This window comes from Balaenoptera acutorostrata, chromosome 5, assembly GCF_949987535.1.
Source record: "Balaenoptera acutorostrata chromosome 5, mBalAcu1.1, whole genome shotgun sequence".
NCBI lineage: Eukaryota > Metazoa > Chordata > Mammalia > Artiodactyla > Balaenopteridae > Balaenoptera > Balaenoptera acutorostrata.
In genome coordinates this window covers 69,386,274-69,409,252 of record NC_080068.1, presented here as the reverse complement: position 1 = coordinate 69,409,252, position 22,979 = coordinate 69,386,274, and the positions used below count along the sequence as shown (strand labels likewise).

At 43.0% G+C, this 22,979-nt stretch overlaps 1 protein-coding gene across 7 annotated transcripts in view; it reads right to left on the bottom strand.

Annotated features, from left to right (window-relative positions):
• The window catches only part of LNX1 (ligand of numb-protein X 1), a 228,778-nt gene that overhangs the window by 116,222 nt on the left and 89,577 nt on the right, over positions 1-22,979 (bottom strand). The window contains exon 1 of one of the 7 annotated variants that reach the window (XM_057546624.1): positions 10,132-10,471. The exons of the other annotated variants lie outside the window; for them this stretch is intronic. Within the exon in view, the coding sequence (XP_057402607.1) occupies positions 10,132-10,223 (92 nt within the window). The 5' untranslated portion in view covers positions 10,224-10,471. Of the gene's footprint in view, positions 1-10,131; positions 10,472-22,979 lie in introns of those variants that run through there. 7 annotated transcript variants of the gene reach the window in all.

The following is a 22,979-nucleotide window of genomic DNA, read 5'->3' as shown; positions in this document are numbered from 1 at the left end:
ATGGCAGCAAAGGGAGATGCAGAGGAAAAGCAGCCCTGGTCCTAGAATCAGGATGCCTGCATTCCAGGCTGGCTGGATCATCTTGGGGAGCTTCCTTAACCTCAATGATGTTTAGTTGTCTCATCAATAAGATGGGGGTTCACTACATTTGCTATGAGGTTCAAATGAGGTAGTTTATCATCACCATGGCTAATGTTTATAGTGTCCTTGCAATGCTCCAAGCATCTACTAAGTGTTTCATGTGTATATTTAATTTTTACCCCATGGGGTAGGTACCATCATTAAAAACTGATTTAAGGATGAGAAACTTGGGGCCCAGCCTAAGTAATTAATCTATCCAAAGTCACACAGCTGGTGATACACCAGAACTTGAACTCAGATCTGAGTGACTCCTGAAGCCACGGTTTTAATCACTACAAGCTGAAGCTTGTAACTGTTTCATGATTGGGCTCCGCCCTGCCTCTCTGCTGCCACCATTTGTATATGAAACCCTTGGAATTATATGAAAATCCTTGGATTGCCACATTCCAATATGAAGCTTTATTATTGTCAAATGGCCTCAGGTTGCATTTGTACAAAATTGATCAAGGAAGTCCCACGATAGGCCTCTCTGAGCATGCCCAGGTGGTCATATACCCTCAGAGGACGCTCACTTCCTTAAAGGCAATGTGTGTGGTCAAATGCATCGTTATATCACATCTATGCCATTGCTTTGCCCAAAGCTGTTAAATTTTTAACAACTAACTCGTTTTATTGTTTCCTGAGGAAACATTAGAATAATGAATGCGTTAGCACTGTCTCCCCAAAAATGTCATGACTTGTTTGAGGTCACACAGCTTGTTACTGGTAGGACTGAGTTATTTGAGTGAATTACTATACCTCAGTTTCTTCTACAAAATGGGCAGACTGGGCTGGATCATCTCCACAGCCCCCTTTGGCTTGAAAAAAACCATGGCTCTGGGCCACGGATTCCATCAGCCAAGAGACATGCTGGATCCAGCGTTCCTGTGCAAACTGGGGAAGGGGGAAGATGGGTAGGAAAGAGGAAAAGAGAAGTAGGAGCTGCAATGTCAAGGTAACAAGACAAGGAGCTAAGTGGTGAGGAATGACTGCACGGAGGAAGCGTGGAAGATGGTCCAGAGAGAAGGACCCACCACGGAAGCAGAGCTGTGTAGGAGGCGGGGCCCTCATCCACTGACAGATGGCTCAGGTGCCTCCCCAGGCTTCACCCAGGAATGCTAGTCACCCCTTTCTCAGCTCAGGTAAGGCACTTACCTACCTCTTCAGTGAGGGAGGGAAGGAGGGAGGGAATGTACGGTTTCAGCAACTCCATTTCCTTGACCTTAGCCCATCCCTGCTCACAGTGGATGAAGTTTAGTTATTATCAAATGTTATTAAATTGAAGACTCCATCTATTGTAGGTGTACCATTATTTTACAGAAATAGAAAAAAGCAGCACTGCCCATTATCTTTGTACAGTGCCACTAACAAGATGCAGCCTACTCTCATACTAAGAAGTATCTTAGAATTGATCAGTTGTTCTAATAACTACTGCTATTACTACTAATAAAACCCATAATTTAGGGGTTTGCTATGTACCAGGAACTGTACTAAATGCTTTATTTAACTGCATTCAATACAATCTGTGAGACAGGTGTTACTACCCTCATTTATAGATGAGGAAAAGCTCAGAGAGGCTAAATAACTTGCCCAAGGTTGCTCAGCTGGCAGAGACTGAATAGAAAGCTGAGTCAGCCTGACTCCTGAGCATGTGCCTTTAATCACCAAGTTATCTCACCTCCAACCTTCCAATGGTGGGCCACTTGATTACGGATTTCAGGGTGACAAAGGGACTTCCCTCATGGTCTTGGGGCCCTGGTCCCTCTCTCTCTCTCTCTCTCTCCTATTCTTCTGGGTAGAACTGCCAATGAAGGAAGAGGGTGAGGAAGGGGCCACAGGTACTCCCTTGGCCCACTGATCATCAAGAAAGCTCTGGATAGGCAGGAGCTAAACACAGGAGCAGTGGGCTGAGAGGGGCACCAGAGTTCCCAGAGCTGGTTCTATAGGGAACTAAAAGAGAAAGAGAAATGAGGAGGGGGAGGGACACAGGCACACAGTTGGTATTTCAGTGCTCTCACAGGAAGGGGGGTTACTGTAAGACCTATGATTATACCTCAAGGCATGCATGAGCCCTTCCAAGAACCTGACCAGGGACCTAGCCAGTATGAATTCATGATTCTGTTTGAAGAGGACTCCTCTAAATGCTTCAGTTTTCTGTATGAACACCAAGGGGGGGAGAAGCGGGGTGGGAGTGGTGGTGGGATGAATTGGGAGATTGGGACTGACATATATACACTAATATGTATAAAATAGATAACTAATAAGAACCTGCTGTATAAAAAAATAAATAAAATAAAATTTAAAAAAAATGCTTCAGTTTTCATAACCCTGGACCCTCCCCTGGCCCCACTCTTGGGGTTTATGAAAGCAGGTGCAGTTCAGGGTAGAGGAAGCTGGGAGAGAGTGGGGTCCACATGGGCCAGGCAAAAGAAGGGATGGTCAAAAAGGGAGAAAATAACTAGGAGAAAAGATGTCATTCTCTCGCCTGCAAGTTTTCGTTGGCTTGCAGAAAAGGGCCATTTCCTGCCCTTCCAAGGCCAATCCCACAGCCTGGCAGTGGAAATTTCCTGTTTACTTTAATGAAGGAGTTGTGTTCTGATGCCAGCCAGTCCTGAGAGACTGTTCCTCCGCCGGTGGTCTCCAAAGTGATGACACCCGTGAGGAATGTGCGGAGACTGTAACAGAACTCTTATGTAGAATTTCCTGATCCTTTAACAATATTTTTGTATGTCTTACAATGGATATAATACAGTAATACATGTGCATAATTTATAAATCATATGTATGACAGGCATATGAACAAATTTATTGATACAGGTCTGTGATGAAAAAAATTGGGGGCTTCCCTGGTGGCGCAGTGGTTGAGAATCTGCCTGCTAATGCAGGGGACACGGGTTCGAGCCCTGGTCTGGGAAGATCCCACATGCCGCAGAACAACTAGGCCCGTGAGCCGCAGCTACTGAGCCTGAGCGTCTGGAGCCTGTGCTCCGCAACAAGAGAGGCCACGATAGTAAGAGGCCCGCGCACCGCAATGAAGAGTGGCCCCCACTTGCCACAACTAGAGAAAGCCCTCGCACAGAAACGAAGACCCAACACAGCCAAAAATAAATAAATAAAAATTTTAAAAAAAACAAAAAACAAAAAACTAAGAATACAGCAATGACATAAGACAATTGAGACTTAGTTTAAAAAAAAAAAATTGGGAGATTATCACCTTAGGGAGAAGATATTTCCCCATCCTCTTTAAGTTCCCTCTCTTAAAGCTTCTGGGTGACAAGGTCATCAGAAACACCCATCTTGGTTAAATTCACAAGATTGTTCAGTGCTTTGGATCTTGTCTTCCTTACATTTCCCTCAATTTGATAGGAAATTAAAATAATTGCTGTATTTTTCTTTTTCAGCTACTAACCCAGTATTGGGAGTTTTCCAAAGTTATATTCCTCAGAATTTACCTCAAGAACACCTTTGCTTCCATGGAGTCTGGAGGGGGAAGGGAGGAGGACTTGGGATATGGCAACCAGTTGTAATGTGTAAACTTTATTTAGCTCACGATTCAAACAAACTATAAAAAGTTATGAGGCAAAAGGGAAAATTTGAACTGACTGCATATTTGATGTTAAGGAATTATGGTTGTTTTTGGTGTGATATTAGTGTTATGGTTACATTTCTTAAGAATCTTTATCCTTTAGAGGAAAATACTAAAACGTTTGCAGATGAAATATGATGCTTGAGATTTGCTTCAAAGGAGGATACAGAGGAAAACAGATATCCATGAATTGTTAATTATTGGAGGTGGATATTAGGGTACATGGGGATTCCTTATACTCTACTTTTGCGTTGAGATTTATCATAAAAATAAAATTAAAAAATCACCAAACATGAAGCAATCAGTGAGGCCTGATATTAAAAAAAAAACAACAACAACTCCACTTTGTCTTTCATCCACCTGACATAGTCAGGTGACACCAAGAAAGACACAATTTGCCAAGCACTGAAGTGGTACCTGGAAGCCCTTGGGTTTTGCCTTTTAGACCAGAAAGCAAATGGTTTGGGACTGGTGTTGCTTTTCTGCTGGCAAAAGAGAACTTGCTAATTCTCAAGGAGAAAAAAAATAAGACCATTAAACAGAATCACTATGCTCTTTGGACAAAGAATCATTACAAAGCACCATTTTGATGAGTGAAGTGTAAATAGATCAGGAACATGCGGCTTCAATTTCCTTCCAAATACGCAAGTTGTAGATTTAAGAAAAAATGCCCTATTAGACGTGCGTGGAGCTGCCACTTTGAAAGACATTGAGAGTCACTGAACCCAGATGGGCCCTGGCTTTGCTCCTCTCCATTGGAGTAGGATTTCTCTACCTCACTCCATTTCCTCTGTAAACTCTCTCTCCTTCCTTCTAAATCCTAATCTAAACTCAACTTCAGATTCTCAAAACATAGGATGAGAAAAATCCAGAGATCAGCAGTGTTTTTTTTTTTCGCTTTTCAATTTTGATGAAAAAGAAACAATTTCTTTGAGATTCAACTTGGAAAGCTTTTCCTGGCAAACCCATAGAGTTCGCCCTATTGGTTTAAACTTGGAAAGTGTTGGGAGTCGTTAACACAGTGCAAATGAAGTGAGGAGGAAAAGGACGCTGAGGTCATCCCACTGCACTCCTCTCCCTCAACCCTCTTCCTCCTCATTCACACAAGAAAGAATCCAACAGCAACAATCTAGATATGCCCTGTGCCCTTAAAAAAAGATGCCTCCCCAGGCTGTGTAGTTCATGGCCAAGTCTGGCTGAAGCCAGCAGGGAGGAGACTGGCGCTGCTGCATGACCTTTACCCAGAGAAGGGGAAACGGAGAAGTCGGACCAGGGCAAACCATCTCCTCATTTGAAAGCCCAGAATGCCCAGCTGGATGTGATTTAAGGCTCTTTTTGGCCCGTGAGCCCCAACAAAGACAGTGGAATTTGTCAGACGGGTGTTTTACAGGTTGGTTCAAGGAAGTTCTGCCAGGGAGGCTATGGGTGGTTGGGCTCCTTGGACCCGAGACATGTGTCCCAGGAAGGACACACACAGGGCTGCCGCATAACTCCTGCTGCTTTTGGCAGTTTCTCCAGGAGACATTTTTCCACAACCTTAAATGATTCAAGTTGCAAAACTGGAGGTGTTCATTTTAATTTCCCGAGCACAAAACTCTAGGGGGAATACACCTTCCCTCCTTAGAGTTACTATCTCTACAGGAGTCAGGGGAGAGAGTGTAATTTTTGTCTCCAGATACGGGCATGGGTACTTTTCATAGTGACGCCGGTTCCCAACCAGGAATATTTGACTGTAAGCTAGAAAGAGAGCCAGCATGCCCTGGCTTTCTGAGAAGCCACACAGCTACAGCAGTAGCACCAGTTTCAGGGACCTCTCATCCCCCAGCGACCACGCCTAGCTGTCTTATCGATACCTTCATCTCTAAAACAATGGACAGTTACCTACTTTGAAAAACAGGGCTCCAACTTACTGTACGCCTACTCAAAACTCACTCAGACTTTACACCATGGGCATGAACACAGCATCCACCAAAATAGGACACAAAGTAAGAAGTCTTTTCAGGGGCTGTAGGAGCTAGAAATTTGAAAGGCTAGGGAAAGATGATGAAACTTTCAATTTTCTGTAAATGGCTCTTGAGAGTAGGGGCTGGACCAGAAAATACATCTCACCACCCCACCAAACTCTAAGGTTTTTCCCTGGGATTTTTGCTAAACAACATATTTAAACAAATGTTACAAAAGCCATGGGAGATCACTAACCAGAGAAGCAGCCATCTCAGTTATTCATGCCCGGTGCTGCTTCCTGCAAAACCTGAGATAAGGCCAGCTTGCCGAGGAATTAGCCAAGACATGAGGCAAATCCATTTCATTTAGTTCAACTTAAGCTTATACTGCGCAGAAGCTGGGTGTACAGAGATGAACATCTCTCAAAAAGCTCTCCTTCTAAGGACTCACCAGGCAGAGGAGACAGACAGGAACGCTGCAGGTGATACACAGCAGAGGAGACGCAGAGGAGGAGAGAGATGATCTTCCATGGTGGGGAAGTCAGAGTGAGTCGACCTCTGAGCTGGAGCTAAAGGTTCTTAAATTATAGTGCCCATAAGGATCACCTGGGGAGCTTGTTAAGAATGAAAATAGGATGGGCCCCATAAGAACCACCTGGGGAGCTTAAGCAGGAAAATGGATGCACCCTCCCCTGTCAAATTTTTGTTTTAGTGAATTGATTTAGAGCCCAAACATCTGCATTTTAAAAGACAAACCGGGCCCTCGGTACTTCTGTTGGGGGGTGGTCCTCAGAACCCACGCTGTTCCAAGGACTTCATTCACCTGTAAGTCTTGTCACGCGTGAGGCTGTAAATAGACCCAGAACGATGAGAAGGCTGGATCCAAGCTCAGGTCCGCGAGACTCAAAGTCTATTTCATAAATTTGCTTGGGGGTCTAGGAAGTTCAAAAAGAGTTTGTGGGAGTCCGGGGGGTGAGGGCTTGCAGAAGAAAGCATTGCCCTTGATCCTTAGGGCATGCTTTTTGTAGACCCCAAGAGCAGTCCTTCACTCCCTGTCCCCTAACCTCTGACTGGGACTCCTTTACACCAAATACTCTGGGTTTAGGCTTCTTCCGTGGAATTTACTCTCCTCTGGGTCATGGCAACAGGTGTCAATGGAAATGTTTAAAGTAGCAGCTGCCCAGGGTCATAAACTCTTGGCCCTCAAGGCCAAACCAGGCAGAAGCGATCTGCTGGATTGCACATGGTGTTTTTGTTTTATTTTGGATTTCAATGCCTTTAGACATTATATATATATACTTATATATATATACGTATTTTCTCAGCAGTTGTTCAGAGGCCTCACCTCTTCCTGTGGTCTTATACCCGAACGAGTCACATGTTCAGATAACTCCTGCCCTGGTTCCTGTAGGCATTTGAGTTTGAGACCTCTAGGTGCCACCTCTTAAGTTTGAATCCGTTTACTGGATTAGCTCCAGTTTTCCAGCAGGGACCCGAGGGAACAGGACTCAGCCTGAGAGAGAGCCTTGGTGTCAGAGAGAAAGGAAAATCCAGGAGGAGCTCTGCGGCTGCAAGCTCAGGACACAGGGCAAGCCTCACCGAAGGCCCGGATGTCAAAGCTCAGACTAGGGTGGCAGGGGGAAGCCTGGCTTCCCACGCTTCCCAGTGAGTCCCCTCCACCTTCGAGATCCCAGCGGCCTACGGTAGCGCCTCGTCACCCCACGGCCCCTGCTCTGAGAATGCTGAGCAGACCCAGCAGTACCACTCACGGCTCTCAGTTGTTTTCTAAACCTTTGCTGACAACCAAAGGGTTAGCAACCTCCTAACCCTTTTTACCAGTGCAACTGACCCTGCCTGAAACGCTGTCTCCATCCATCTCCGACTCTGCCTAATTCCTCCCTAATTACTTCAAGATCCCACTCAAACCCCCAACTTCTCCCCAAGCTTTCCCTGATCAATTTCACTGAAATGCACAATCTCCACCTCCTCTCAACCGCTTACCTGCCCTACTGTTTAAAGACTTATCCTCTTATGCCTTGGATCATTGTTTATATTTCTTATCTGCATAAATGTTATCTTCTCAATTAGATCCTCAACTCCTAGAGGGTGGGTAGTGTGACTAATTTTTTACTGCCTGTATTCCTTCCAGCACCTGCCACAGTACCTGCAATGTGTCATTAATTCACCGATTAGTTCATTATCACCAGCAGCATCAGGTAACAGCTGCACAGAATTCTCTTATAAAGCATCCCTAGCAACTGGAAGCTTCCAAGAAAGTTCTGTCAAATCAGTATGGGAACATGGTCTTTGCAATTTTCTGGCATCACGCTTCCTGGATTGCTTCACATTTCAGAAAGAATGGCCAGCTTGCGTTCACTCAGTTATTCAACAGAAAAGTTGCCTTTGATTCATGTATTTGCAGAAAAGAAAACTGTAAGCCAGTATGAAGAGCCTTCCTTTAATTAGGCTATAAAACAGAATAACTCAATGGAAAGGCTCCTCATTAGCACCTGTCATGGGTTGAATGGTGGCCCCCAAAAGATATGCCACCCAGAACCTGTGAATGTGACCCTATTTGGATAAAGAGTCTTACAGATGCAATTAAGCTAAGGCTCTCAAGATGAGATCATCCTGGATTATCCAGGTGGGCCCTAAATCCAGTGACAAGTGTCCTTATAAGAAGAGAAGAAGATGTAGAATTAGAGAGCACACACAGTGGAAGGCCATGAGAAGACAGAGGCAGAGACTTGAGGGATGCAGCCACAAGCCAAGGAATGCCTGGAGCTACCAGAAGTTGGAAGAGGCAAGGAAGGATTCTCCTCTACAGCCTTCACAGGGTGTGGCCCTGTTGACACCTTGATTTCAAACTTCTAGCCTCCAGAACTGTGAGAGAATAAATTTGTGTTGTTTTGTGTATGTAATTTGTTACAGCAGCCCTAGGAAACTAATACAGCAACTAACAAGGATAGCAGATGGGGGCTGGGGGTGGAGGTGGAGGGGCGCTGGTGACAAGGGTGGGGAGGAATGCTTTTTGGCAGTAGATTTCACAGATACCTTCGGCATCCATCAAGAGAGAGGAAAGGGCCTTTTCACCATCCCAATTAATTCTGCCATTGTATATTTGTCTAGAAAAGCTTCCATAATGTCATTATCACCCCGGAGATGCTCACTATTCAGGCTTAAGCTAGTTACTTTCTCTTTGAACCTTCTTATCCAAGGTGGACTGGGGTAACATTCCAATAAGGTAGGACCAGGAAATCCTGAAATGAAGAGTCCTCAAAATGAATGACATGCCTCCAAAGACCCAGGTCATTCATTCTTTTCTCTACTTATGGAGCATTTATTGAGCATCTACTGTGCTGGGCAAATTGGTTAGTCTGTCTAACTATAACAGACGCACTGGCTATATCTAAACATGTGGGGATCTCTATCTAAATCTGACCAGTCAAGCTTTTCTAGTCTGGGCTCTTCAGACTCTGTTTCTAGAGTCCCTCTTCATTTGCCCACTGACTCTAATTTATACATAAGCCAACTCTTGCTATTTTCACCTGTCTGGTGAGTAAGGAGAACTACATTTCTGTAAATTCTGCAAACACTGAGGCACACACAGCAGCACCTTTCACCTGATTGCTAGAAGCTGTTCACATCAGTCTGCAATACTCTTTCAAAGCTTATTAACAAAAAAGAGCCAGAAAAATATCACTGTAAAGGTTGGAGACATGAGTCATTTCCTCTTACAAAATGGGCATAGGTCATGGAGGAAAATGTCTTTCTTTTTTAGAGATGCATAATGAAATATTTAGAGGTAAAACGTTATGATGACTGCAATCTCCTCCAAACCACTTCCGTAAAAAAATAAAACAAATGAGGCAAAAGTGACAAAATGTTAATCATTAAATCTAGGTGACATCAATATGGGTGTTCACTGCAGCGTTCTTTCTGCTTTCCCATGTATAAAAATTATCAAAAATAAAAACAAAATGGATGTAGTTTTTTTTTTACCTATAGGGCTATCTTGCCTCTGTACTGATACTCTTTGTGTTTGCAGGTATGGAGACTGACTGTCTCAAAAAAGGATGATATCTGCTCATAACTAGAAATGCCAGATAGAGACTGCACATCTGTGCATGCAGCCTCTGTTCTTAACTGTTCTTTGGTTCTATTTATGGAAGGAAGAGAAGACACATCTATTGAGAAAAAGCAGAGTACCAAAAAAGAGAAAGCAGTGTTGGCACAGAAGCAGGGAAGAAAATGCCTTGTTGGGAAAGCATTGCATCAGTAAGATGGTGTTTTTTTGTTAAGTCACAGACAGCTAAGCACGCTGCTTGAAACTGCCGGCAGTGTGTTTCGTCCAAGTGCATCTAGTGCATGTGGAATTTATTCCTCTAAACCGACATACCAGCCAAGGAACGGACTCAGGTCCCACCCCCGACCATACCCAATACACAAACACAGGCAGGCACGGTGAGAGGGGGGACTCACAGTTCTGAGTACAGGAAGTGTAGGTTGCCCACATTGTCAGTGTAGTTGGCAGGGCTGAGCCAAGGCAGGACCAGCAACAGAAGCGCCTTCATTTTCCGATTAGAGGGCAGCTTTTTCCCCAGCCACCTTCTGTCTGTCAGCTGCAGGGGCCCAGCCCAGTCCCTTTAAACAACCCTTGCCATGTTCCCACAATCAGTGGATCATAGAGAATCAGACTTAGAGCCCTTAGCTGGAGCTGTGCTGATAAATCATGGGCTCATAAGAGGATTGTGTGCTCTGATTCTCAGATGGGGAGATGTGAGAACGGAGGGACCCACCATGGTTGGCGAGAGGGCTTAGGCTGAGAGCAGGCAGCAGGGAAAGGGACCTGGGAAAGGGACCTGCCCCTCCTACAGGATGCCGACTGGTTCTTGGGAAGCAGCTGGTACATTTACATCACTGGCTGGGAGCAGATGGGCTGCAAGCTAATCTGTGTTGGAAGAGGGCATGAACGTGGCATATTCAGAGCCCACCGTGTGAATAAGCAAATACTCAGAAGCTGTCCTCCAGCTTGTTGGAGGAAGACACTGGATGAAATCAGCATTTTTGGAACACAGCTTGGAGCTCTGAGCTCAAAGTGAATCTTTGGATATTGTGACACAGGAATGTTAAAGTGAACCAACTCCACCTATACATGTATATTTAGAATATGCATTTCAGGTATTTTGCCTGTCACTGTCCTGACTACACTGACAGAGGCAAGAGAAGTGATGGTTTCCTTGTTAAGTTGCAAACTGTCCCTATGTCAGAATAGGCTGTGTCATTCTCTCTGAGACTAGTAAAGAGCCTTGACAGACAGACATAAAGTTCTGTCCAAACAGTGTACATAGGCTCCTGATCTGTAAGAACAAAAGTCACTCCATTCCTCCCGCTCCCCTGAATAATTGAATTAGGCTCTGATACTAGCTGTCGGATTCCGGGCATTTCATTGAAGCTCTAAGCTTCAGTCATCTCACCTTTGAAATGGAGCTAATAATGCCTTACCGACCTGGTTCTGTAGAGGCTGGGCCATATCATCTCTTCCGGCGCTGAGAGCTGTGATTCTAGACTGTACTGTCTATCTTAACACTAGGGCTACTTTGCACGCCTAAGTTCTGGAATGTCACAGAAGCCCCAGACTCCTCTCCTTCTAGCTCATATTATATTTACGAACATTAAAATCCATTTTGCTAACTGAAGGCCTAAACCTTAATAGAAATGGCTCAAAGGGATAGTTACATTAATGGCAACCAGGCAATTACAGCAAACTCCACTTCACAGGAGGAAGACCAGACATAAATCTCCAGGATGAGACCAAGTGCAATAAACAGTGTAGTCAGAGGGAATTTGGCATCAGAGGTCTGCATTCACCCAAGGCAGGGCTGAAAGAGTTAACTACGTTAGACCCTGAGAATGTACAGATTTAACTCCTACACTTTAGATCTGAGATAAGCAACCTTGAGAAAGCATGGCATCTATTAATTTATAATTTTTCTGAGGTCCTAATTTGAATTCCATTCTCTTTGTCTGGTATGCAAGAGTGAGTCAGATCCGGCGAAGAGCCGTAAAACGGAAATTAGGTTTGGAGTTTAGATGCTGTAGTCAAACAGGCTTGAGTCTGAACCCTAGCTCTGCCACAAATGAGCTGTGTGACACTGGGCAAGTTGCTTAACCTCTCTGAACTTCCATATCCTCCTCTGTAGAGGAAAGACAATGATAGTATGCTTAACTCACAGTGTTGTTATGAAGGTGGAATGAAATAATGCCTGTAAGAACAAAGGACTCAGTGAGTGTTAGCTATTGTTATAAATGCTGTTATTAATAGTCACTAGTAATAGTGGATGAGACTAGCTGGCAGCTCGCTCAGCATCTATTTCCAAGAGGCTTTGCTATCCTGGTCCTGACCTTTCTTTCCTCCTGCTCTATTAGGGATGTGACATGCTACAGTCTTTTCCTGAATATAGAGTTTCAGAGTCCTGGGACATACTCTTCTTGAATGTCCAAGATCTACTGTATAGAGCATAACTCATAAGCAACTTCATATATAACATATGCTACAGGCTTCAGAGTGTACTGGATTGTATTTCTGATAACCGTGGGCAGGTCAGATTGCTTCTCCAAGTCTCTGTGAAAAAAGAAGGATGTTTGCCTTTCACCTCCTTGTATTTCCATAGGATAAGATGCATTATGGATATGATGCAATATAAAAATGAAGGTATTTTCTTTTGTTGTTGCTTCTGTCGCTCTTGCAGAAACTGCTGGTTTCTTATCCAATATCTAATTTCCTCTTCTTCCTTTTAACAGCACCCAGGTTTTGTTCATGATGGTGATGCACTTTGCCTCTCCTATAGATAGGCAGCCATGTAACATGATACTAGCCAATGAGGTATAAGAAGAAATGACTGGGTGAGGCATCCCAGAAAGCTCTTTAAAGGAGGGAGTCTCACTTTGTACCTTGCATTTTGCCCTTCCTGCCTGGTTCTTTCTGCATGGAACTTGGATGTGATGATGGATTTTGAACAGCCATCTTGCAGCCATGAGGTGACAAACTTGAGGATGAATGCTAATCGAAAATCAGGAGCCTGGATTCCTGATGGCATCATGGCAACATCATACTAGTTGTGGGCTTCCTAGCCCCTGACTTTGTGTTAAATGAGAACAAGAAAACTTTTACATAGTTAGAACAATATAACCTGAATTTTTTATTACCTGCCATCAGATGTAATCCTACCTAATACAATCTTTTGGAAATAAAATCCTACTTACAAATGCTCATGGATTGCTGTGTAGCTTCCTTGCTAGTAAACAGTCCTAACCCTAATCCTTGCACCCAGGCTCTGCCTGTCTGAGTCCTATTTATCCTTAAATGTCAGCTCAGACATCACCCATCACCAATCACCTCCTGTTTTCTTGTCTCTTTTCTCTTCACTAGACAGGGAACTCGTTGAGGGCAGGAGTTCTACTGGTCCTGTTCTCTATTGTATCCTTACCACAGTGCCTAGAACACAGTAGATGCTCAATAAATATTTGTTGAATGAAAGAGAGTTCAACTCAGTTAAAGAGACCATTTTTTGGACCAATCTTTCTTGATCAGAGGCAAATTAGCAAAAAAGGACTTCAAACTTTATGAGAGTCATGGCAGACATTGAGCATGTATATGGATGGGTAATAAAATGTCCAGGAAGAAAGGAAAAAGGTAAGGAAGATTTCTGGAAATAAGTGCCCAGGAGACTGTGGTTTCTTTAAAGAATTGCTTGGAGCATAATCGATGGACACTCAATGGTTCTCTCAGAAAGTAACGCAAAGACATTGCCTCATCTCTTTCGTGCCCAGGAGAGCTAAAAGAGCAGCCCTCAGCCAGGTAGGGCCAGGAGAAAGTTGAGTTCAGGGTTGGAAAGTCACATGAAGGATGTATGTCAAACACAGTTAGGGTGGAGATGTTGACCCAGGCTGAAATGGCCAACAAGACTTGTCACCTGCCCACCTTTCCATAGGGTAATACTCCCCAGACCTTCACTCGGGCAGTAAAATCTTCCCTGCCCTGTAGGCAGCTAGCTGAGCCTGTGTTTCTGGAACACACTACAGAAAAGGGCCCCTGAGAGAAGAAAAGGTCAGGAGAGGTTCCAGGGTAGGTCTTTGGGGAAGAAACTTCCAGGACATTGGGCTTAAAGTTAATCAAGAAAATAACCCTAGAGAACCTTCAGTCAGGTGTGCTAATGCCATCACGTTTTCATTCAGGGCTGTTTTCAAAACACTGAACAATGAGCTCTTTATTCGTGCCAGTAAATGCTGAAGGAGGGTCAACTTCACTATGTCCCATTTTTATTATCTTCCATGAGAGAGAAACTCAAGAGCAACGTGACTTGTCCCATGAAACAATTCAATGTGTACGTGTTTTCAAATTCTCTCTTTTACCTTTCAAAGGTCATTTTCTCAGAGGCAGAAATCATGGCTTATATAGATTTTTCTTTCATTCCGGGCCTGGCCTGTTGTGGATCCTTGATAAATATTATATATGCAGATGATGATATTGCATAGAGCTGTAGCCTTGAGACTAAGATAACTCCCACTCAGGATCAAGGAAGGAAAAGCTTCGCCTCCACATGCCCTCTCACTGCTGGTCTGGGTCAAGAGAGATGCACTGAATTGACCCTCTACTGTGCCCTCACCATGTCCATTGCCAATGTCCCTTGGTTGGGGAGGCTGCCATTTGACTCAACAAGCCCATCGCCCTTGTGGGCATTGTTTAGAGTAGACCCATGTGACAGGAGTCTGCTAGCATCTAAGAGGGCAGAAGTCAACAGAATTATCCAGAAAATTCCAAACATTAGCTCACACGCTCAGATCTACTTCCACAGAAGAACTCTCTAGTCTGAAGTCAGAAATAGTTGTCCAAGTCATTGCTGGTCCAGCCAGGCATGCACACTCACAGTTGGTCCTACACGTTTTACTTCAGGATTTACATTCAACCCAGTGTCTGAAGTAGTAAGATAACAATGTTTACAAATGACATGGATTCTGCAGAAAAACAGCCAGCATCCCTGGCTCAAGTCTACTGTTACTATTAGCGTGATCCTATGGACAGGCCACGAACAGAGACCTTGGGAAAACAGTTCTCGAACACATGTTCTTTTCTAAAGGGACAATCGAAACATTCTAAATGTGATTCATTTCTGCAAGAGCTTAGTATTCAAGGAGCCAGCTGAAATAAATTCCCATTGTACAGGTGGAGAAACCTACATGCGGAGTTTCTCATGAAGCCCTGAACTGTTAGCTCTCTAGGACCCCCTGGAAGGGCGTGTGTGGGTCCACATCAGTCTCCCGGTGGTTCTCAACCAGAATTACAGTGAAGTTCTCCGTTCTAGGTCGATTCTCAGCCTGCCTAGTTTATACTCATCAAAGCGCCATCAGCCAAATATATATATATATATATATATATTTTTAGCTGCACTGCATTGCATGCGGGATCTTAATTCTCTGACCGGGGATCAAACCCATGCCCCCTTCAGTGGAAGCCCAGAGTCTTAACCACCGGACCACTAGGGAAGTCCGAAAGAATATTGTTTTTAACTCATTCCATTTTAAATACTGAAACCAAGAATGCAAAAATGATAAATAAATCTGTCTTCTAGTACAAACATATGACCACACTCACACACAAACAGCCACCAACCTGGGGGCGTCATATAGGAATGTAAGGAGAACACTTGCCTCCTGGTAACCTCTGAGTTTTCCTAGTTTGAGGGACTCCAGAGGTAGCAACTACTTAATCTAACCTCTCTTCTAAGGGGAGGAGGAGGTAGTCTACCGGCCCAGTCACAGGCACAAGGCCCAAGAGGGCTCTAGAGTCAGGCTCTGGATTAGCTCCAAATTCTGAATCCTGGCTAATGCTCAGGAAGCTTGAGGGAAGGAAGTGTATATTAAGGATTTGATGACTAACAAATATAACATATTTTTGGAAATGTTGGTCTCAACCTACTTAGGAAGCTAAAGTGTGGAGAGACTCACAGCAAGCACGGGGTCCAACATCTCCCTTCCACGAGAGTTTCCTCCTCACCGAGGGTGCTGATGGGGCCTGTGAAGGACTCTGAGGCCGCAGCTCAGAGAGATGATTTCAACTAGCTTTGGGTTCTTTCCTCACTGTTGTCTTTCACATGTGCATCTCATTATCAGCTGAGGGTTCAGGAGGTCTTTTTCCCAGGCTTCCTTGAGGTGTGTGGGTCACATGGCCTGCGTGGGCAGGGGAACGATATTCCCACTCTGGGCAGCTGAGCTGCACTTGTGTCATCTCTCTTCTGCACCCCAGAGGCCCCCCCCCCCACTGCCTCTTCCCAGCCCTTCCCCTGCACCACTTCTGCTCCGGCCTTGCTCTCAGATCCAGGTGCTATCTTATCCCCATTTTTAGGGATATTCTTGGCCCCAAATCAGTTCTTGATCAGGGGCTGAGGAAGGACTGCTGTGTTTCCACTTTCTCTCCAGAGAGTGCTCCTATTTCTTTCCTTGTCTCTCTCCTCTCTACCCTTCCCCCTGCAAAACTCCAGCGGTGGGCAGAATAATGACCACCATCACCCCCAAAGACGTCCACCTACTCATCCTCAGAACATGTGAATATATTACCTCACATGGCAAAAGGGATTTGCAGATGTGACTAAGTTAAATCTTGAGATGAGGAAAGGAGCCTGAATTATCCAGGTGGATTCACTGAGTGGATCCCAGTGTCCTTATATAAGAAAGGCAGGAGGATTAGAGTCATAGAAAGAGATGTGGTGATGGAAGGAGAGGAGAGAGACAGAGAGAAAGAAGAGAAAGATGGGAGAAGAGAGAGAGAGATTTGACGCTGTTGGCTTTGAAGATGGAGAAAGAGGCCACAGGCCAAGGAACGCAGGTGGCCTCTGGAAGCTGGAGGCCATAAGGAAAGGGATTCTCCTCTAGAGCCAAAAGGAACTAACCTCCCAACACCTTGATGTTAGCGAGACCCATGTTGGACGTCGAATCCTCAGAACTGTAAGATAACACAGTTGCATTGTTTTAAGCCACTAAGTTTGTGATCATTTGTTAGAACAGCAGTAGGAAACGAATACACCTCCCAAAACAAATATATAGACGGCAAATGTCGGGAACACAGGAATGTGGGAGGGAGGTCTACCAGAGCCTTTTCTCCTCCTCATGCTCCTCACCTCCCCTACCCAGTGTGACCTCAGTCTTGGTCCTGGCCCCCCATCAGCATCTGTCTGCATCTAACCTCTGACCCCAGACCAACTCCCCGTCCAGACAATGCCTCTCCCACCTGGGTAAAACTTGCAGCAAAGGTCACACATAGACTCCCTTACCCCTTCTCCTCTGGCCACACTTCCTTCCGGGCAATCAGAGAAGAGCCACATCCTAGTTTACACACCAACAATCACAGAGGGTCAGAGGCAGCCCAGAAACCTGAGATAGATGCATTTGGTGCAACATCTAGAGGAGAAAAGTGAGTTCACTGATGTAATTATACGGAAAACATGTGTGAAGCATTACACCCAGGCCATTGCTTTGGACGCAAACTTCCATGTTAGAGATTCTGCTTGTCCCCAAAGACAAAGACTCAGATTCATGACTTAAGGAATGTGACCTTTAGAAAAAACACTTGCACCTGCCTCTTGCCCTTGTTACAAAAGGAACCAAGATAAATACCAGCTTCCAAATTTCCTCTTACAAAATAACTATGGTATTATCGTTCACGCTTTATTAAGCACCTTAAATGCTCTAAGAGAGTGACTGCTATGCCCAAGACCCAGGGGTGCCCCTGGGCCATCCACACGAGGAACATTCAGGACCATGACAATGTGAGTGGACGAAGTAAGAGGCGGACAGGTGGAGTGGGTGATGTTGGCCACCAGCAGGAGTGGTCAGACCGGTGTACTACCACCAGTGTGTGTACCTTGGTTGAAAAATTTGCAGAACAAATCACTTGAAGGACAAAAGGTTTCTAAATTGCTCCTTTTAAAAACTTTGTTGAAAATACCTCACAACTCCTCAAAGGAGAGTTGGACGTTGCCAATTCTCATACAGAGAAAGCTCTAATAATCATGGGCCAAAGTGGGAGACATTTTTTCCTTACATAAAAAATAAGCAGACTTCCCTGGTGGTGCAGTGGTTAAGAATCCACCTGCCAATCCAGGTGACACGGGTTCGAGCCCTGGTCCAGGAAGATCCCACATGCCGTGGAGCAACTATGCCCATGCACCACAACTACTGAGCCTGCAGTCTAGAGCACACGAGCCACAACTACTGACCCACATGCCACAACTACTGAAGGCTGAATGCCTACAGCCCGTGTTCTGCAGCAAGAGAAGCCACTGCAATAAGAAGCCCGCACACTGCAATGAAGAGTAGCCCCCACTCGGGGAGAGACAGCAGAAGCAAGAAGAACTACAATCCTGCAGCCTGTGGCACAAAAATCACATTCACAGAAAGATAGACAAGATGAAAAGGCAGAGGGCTATATACCAGATGAAGGAACAAGATAAAACCTCAGAAAAACAACTAAATGAAGTGGAGATAGGAAACCTTCCAGAAAAAGAATTCAGAATAATGATAGTGAAGATGATCCAGGACTTCGGAAAAATAATGGAGGTAAAGATCGAGAACATGCAAGAAATGTTTAACAAAGATCTAGAAGAATTAAAGAACAAACAGAGATGAACAACACAATAACTGAAATGAAAAATACACTAGAAGGAATCAATAGGAGAATAACTGAGGCAGAAGAAAGGATAACTGACCAGGAAGACAGAATGGTGGAATTCACTGCTGCAGAACAGAATAAAGAAAAAAGAATGAAAAGAAATGAAGACAACCTAAGAGACCTCTGGGACAACATGAAACCCAACAATATTTGCATTATAGGGGTCCCAGAAGGAGAAGAGAGAGAGAAAGGACCCGAGAAAATATTTGAAGAGATTATAGTCGAAAACTTCCCTAATATGGGAAAGGAAATAGCCACCCCAGTCCAGGAAGTGCAGAGAGTCCCATACAGGATAAACCCAAGGAGAAACATGCCAAGACACATAGTAATCAAATTGGCAAAAATTAAAGACAGAGAAAAATTATTGAAAGCAGCAAGGGAAAAATGACAGATAACATACAAGGGAACTCCCATAAGGTTAACAGCTGATTTCTCAGCAGAAACTCTACAAGCCAGAAGGGAGTGGCATGATATACTTAAAGGGATGAAAGGGAAGAACCTACAACCAAGATTACTCTACCCGGCAAGGATCTCATTCAGATTCGATGGAGAAATCAAAAGCTTTACAGACAAGCAAAAGCTAAGAGAATTCAGCACCAGCAAACCAGCTCTACAACAAATGCTAAAGGAACTTCTCTAAGTGGGAAACACAAGAGAAGAAAAGGACCTACAAAAACAAACCCAAAACAATTAAGAAAATGGCCATAGGAACATACATATCAATAATTACCTTAAATGTGAATGGATTAAATGCTCCAAACAAAAGACACAGGCTTGCTGAATGGATGCAAAAACAAGACCCATATATATGCTGTCTACAAGAGACCCACTTCAGACCTAGGGACACATACAGACTGAAAGTGAGGGGATGGAAAAAGATATTCCATGCAAATGGAAATCAAAAGAAAGCTGGAGTAGCAATACTCATATCAGATAAAATAGACTTTAAAATAAAGAATGTTACAAGAGACAAGGAAGGACACTACATAATGATCAAGGGATCAGTCCAAGTAGAAGATATAACAATTATAAGTATATATGCACCCAACATAGGAGCACCTCAATACATAAGGCAACTGCTAACACCTATAAAAGAGGAAATCGACAGTAACACAATAATAGTGGGGGACTTTAACACCTCACTTACACCAATGGACAGATCATCCAAAATGAAAATAAATAAGGAAACAGAAGCTTTAAATGACACAATAGACCAGATAGATTTCATTGATATTTATAGGACATTCCATCCAAAAACAGCAGATTACACTTTCTTCTCAAGTGTGCATGGAACATTCTCCAGGATAGATCACATCTTGGGTCACAAATCAAGCCTCAGTAAACTTAAGAAAACTGAAATCATGTCAAGCATCTTTTCTGACCACAACGCTATAAGATTAGAAATCAATTACAGGGAAAAAATGTAAAAAACACAAACACATGGAGGCTAAACAATACATTACTAAATAACCAAGAGATCACTGAAGAAATGAAAGAGGAAATCAAAAAATACCTAGAGACAAATGATAATGAAAAGACGACGATCCAAAATCTATGGGATGCAGCAAAAGCATTTCTAAGAGGGAAGTTTATAGCTATACAAGTTTACCTCAAGAAATAAGAAAAATCTCAAATAAACAATCTAACCTTACACCTAAAGGAACTAGAGAAAGAAGAACAAACAAAACCCAAAGTTAGCAGAAGCAAAGAAATCATAAGGATCAGAGCAGAAATAAATGAAATAGAAACAAAGAAAACAATAGCAAAGATCAATAAAACTAAAAGCTGGTTCTTTGAGAAGATAAACAAAATTGATAAACCATTAGCCAGACTCATCAAGAAAAAGAGGGAGAGGACTCAAATCAATAAAATTAGAAATGAAAAAGGAGAAGTTGCAACAGGCACAGCAGAAGTACAAACCATCCTAAGAGACTACTAGAAGCAACTCTATGCCTATAAAATGGACAACCTGGAAGAAATGGACAAATTCTTCGAAGGGTATAACCTTCCAAGACTGAACCAGGAAGAAATAGAAAATATGAACAGACCAATCACAAGTAATGAAATTGAACCTGTGATTAAAAATCTTCCAACAAACAAAAGTCCAGGACCAGATGGCTTCACATGCGAATTCTATCAAACATTTAGAGAGGAGCTAACACATATCCTTCTCAAACTCTTCCCAAAAAATGCAGAGGAAGGAACACTCCCAAACTCATTCTATGAGGCCACCATCAGCCTGATACCAAAATCAGACGAAGATACTACAAAAAAAGAAAATTACAGACCAATATCACTGATGAATATAGATGCAAAAATCCTCAACAAAATACTAGCAAACAGAATCCAACAACGCATTAAAATGGTCATACACCATGATCAAGTGGGATTTATCCCAGGGATGCAAGGATTCTTCAATATACACAAATCAATCAATGTGATACACCATAGTAACAAATTGAAGAATAAAAACCATATGTTCAACTCAATAGATGCAGAAAAAGCTTTTGACAAAATTCAACACCCATTTATGATAAAAAGTCTCCAGAAAGTGGGCATAGAGAGAACCTACCTCAACATAATAAAGGCCATATATGACAAACCCACAGCAAACATCATTCTCAATGGTGAAAACCTGAAAGCATTTCCTCTAAGATCAGGAACAAGACAAGGATGTCCACTCTCACCACTATTATTCAACATAGTTTTGGAAGTCCTAGCCATGGCAATCAGAGAAGAAAAAGAAATAAAAGGAATACAAATTGGAAAAGAAGAAGTAAAACTGTCACTGTTTGCAAATGACATGATACTATACATAGAGAATCCTAAAGATGCCACCAGAAAACTACTAGAGCTAATCAATGAATTTGGTAAAGTTGCAGGATACAAAATTAATGCACAGAAATCTCTTGCATTCCTATACACTAATGATGAAAAATCTGAAAGAGAAATTAAGGAAACACTCCCATTTACCATTGCAGCAAAAAGATAAAATACCTAGGAATAAACCTACCTAGGGAGACAAAAGACCTGTATGCAGAAAACTATAAGACACTGTTGAAAGAAATTAAAGATGATACCAACAGATGGAAAGATATAGCATGCTCTTGGATTGGAAGAATCAATATTGTGAAAATGACTACACTACCCAAAGCAATCTACAGATTCAATGCAATCTCTGTCAAACTACCAATGCCATTTTTTACAGAACTAGAACAAAAAATCTTTAAATTTGTATGGAGACACAAAAGACCCCAAATAGCCAAAGCAGTCTTGAGGGAATAAAAAGGAGCTGGAGGAATCAGACTCCCTGACTTCAGACTATACTACAAAGCCAGAGTAATCAAGACAATATGGTACTGGCACAAAAACAGAAATATAGATCAGTGGAACAGGATAGAAAGCCTAGAGATAAACCCACACACATATGGTCAACTAATCTATGACAAAGGAGGCAAGGATATACAATGGAGAAAAGACAGCCTCTTCAATAAGTGGTGCTGGGAAAACTGGACAGATACATGTAAAAGACTGAAATTAGAACACTTCCTAACACCATACACAAAAATAAACTCAAAATGGATTAAAGACATAAATGTAAGACCAGATACTATAAAACTCTTAGAGGAAAACATAGGAAGAACACTCTTTGACATAAATCACAGCAAGATCTTTTTTGACCCACCTCCTAGAGTAATGGAAATAAAAACAAAAGTAAACAAATGGGACCTAATGAAACTTAAAAGCTTTTGCACAGCAAAGGAAACCATAAATGAGACAAAAAGACAACCCTCAGAATGGGAGAAAATATTTGCAAATGAATCAATGGACAAAGGATTAATCTCCAAAATATATAAACAGCTCATGCACCTCAATATTAAAAAAACAAACAACCCAATCACAAAATGGGCAGAAGACCTGAATAGACACTTTTCCAAAGAAGACATACAGATAGTCAAGAAGCACATGAAAAGCTGCTCAACGTCACTAGTTATTGGAGAAATGCAAATCAAAGCTATAATGAGGTATCACCTCATACCAGTTAGAATGGACATCATCAGAAAATCTACAAACAACAAATGCTAGAGAGGGTGTGGAGAAAAGGGAACCCTCTTGCACTGTTGGTGGGAATGTAAATTGATACAGCCAATATGGAGAACAGTATGGAGGTTCCTTAAAAAACTAAAAATAGAATTACCATATGACCCAGCAATCCCACTACTGGGCATATACCCAGAGAAAACCGTAATTCAAAAAGACACATGCACCCCAAGGTTCATTGAAGCACTATTTACAATAGCCAGGTCATGGAAGCAACCTAAATGCCCATCGACAGACGAATGGATAAAGAAGTTGTGGTACATATATTCAATGGAATATTACTCAGCCATAAAAAGGAACGAAATTGGGTCATTTGTAGAGACGTGGATGAATCTAGAGACTGTCATACAGAGTGAAGTAAGTCAGAAAGAGAAAAACAAATATCGCATATTAACGCATATATGTGGAACCTAGAAAAATGGTACAGATGAACTCGTTTGCAGGGCAGAAATTGAGACACAGATGTAGAGAACAAATGTATGGACACGAAGGGGGGGAATGC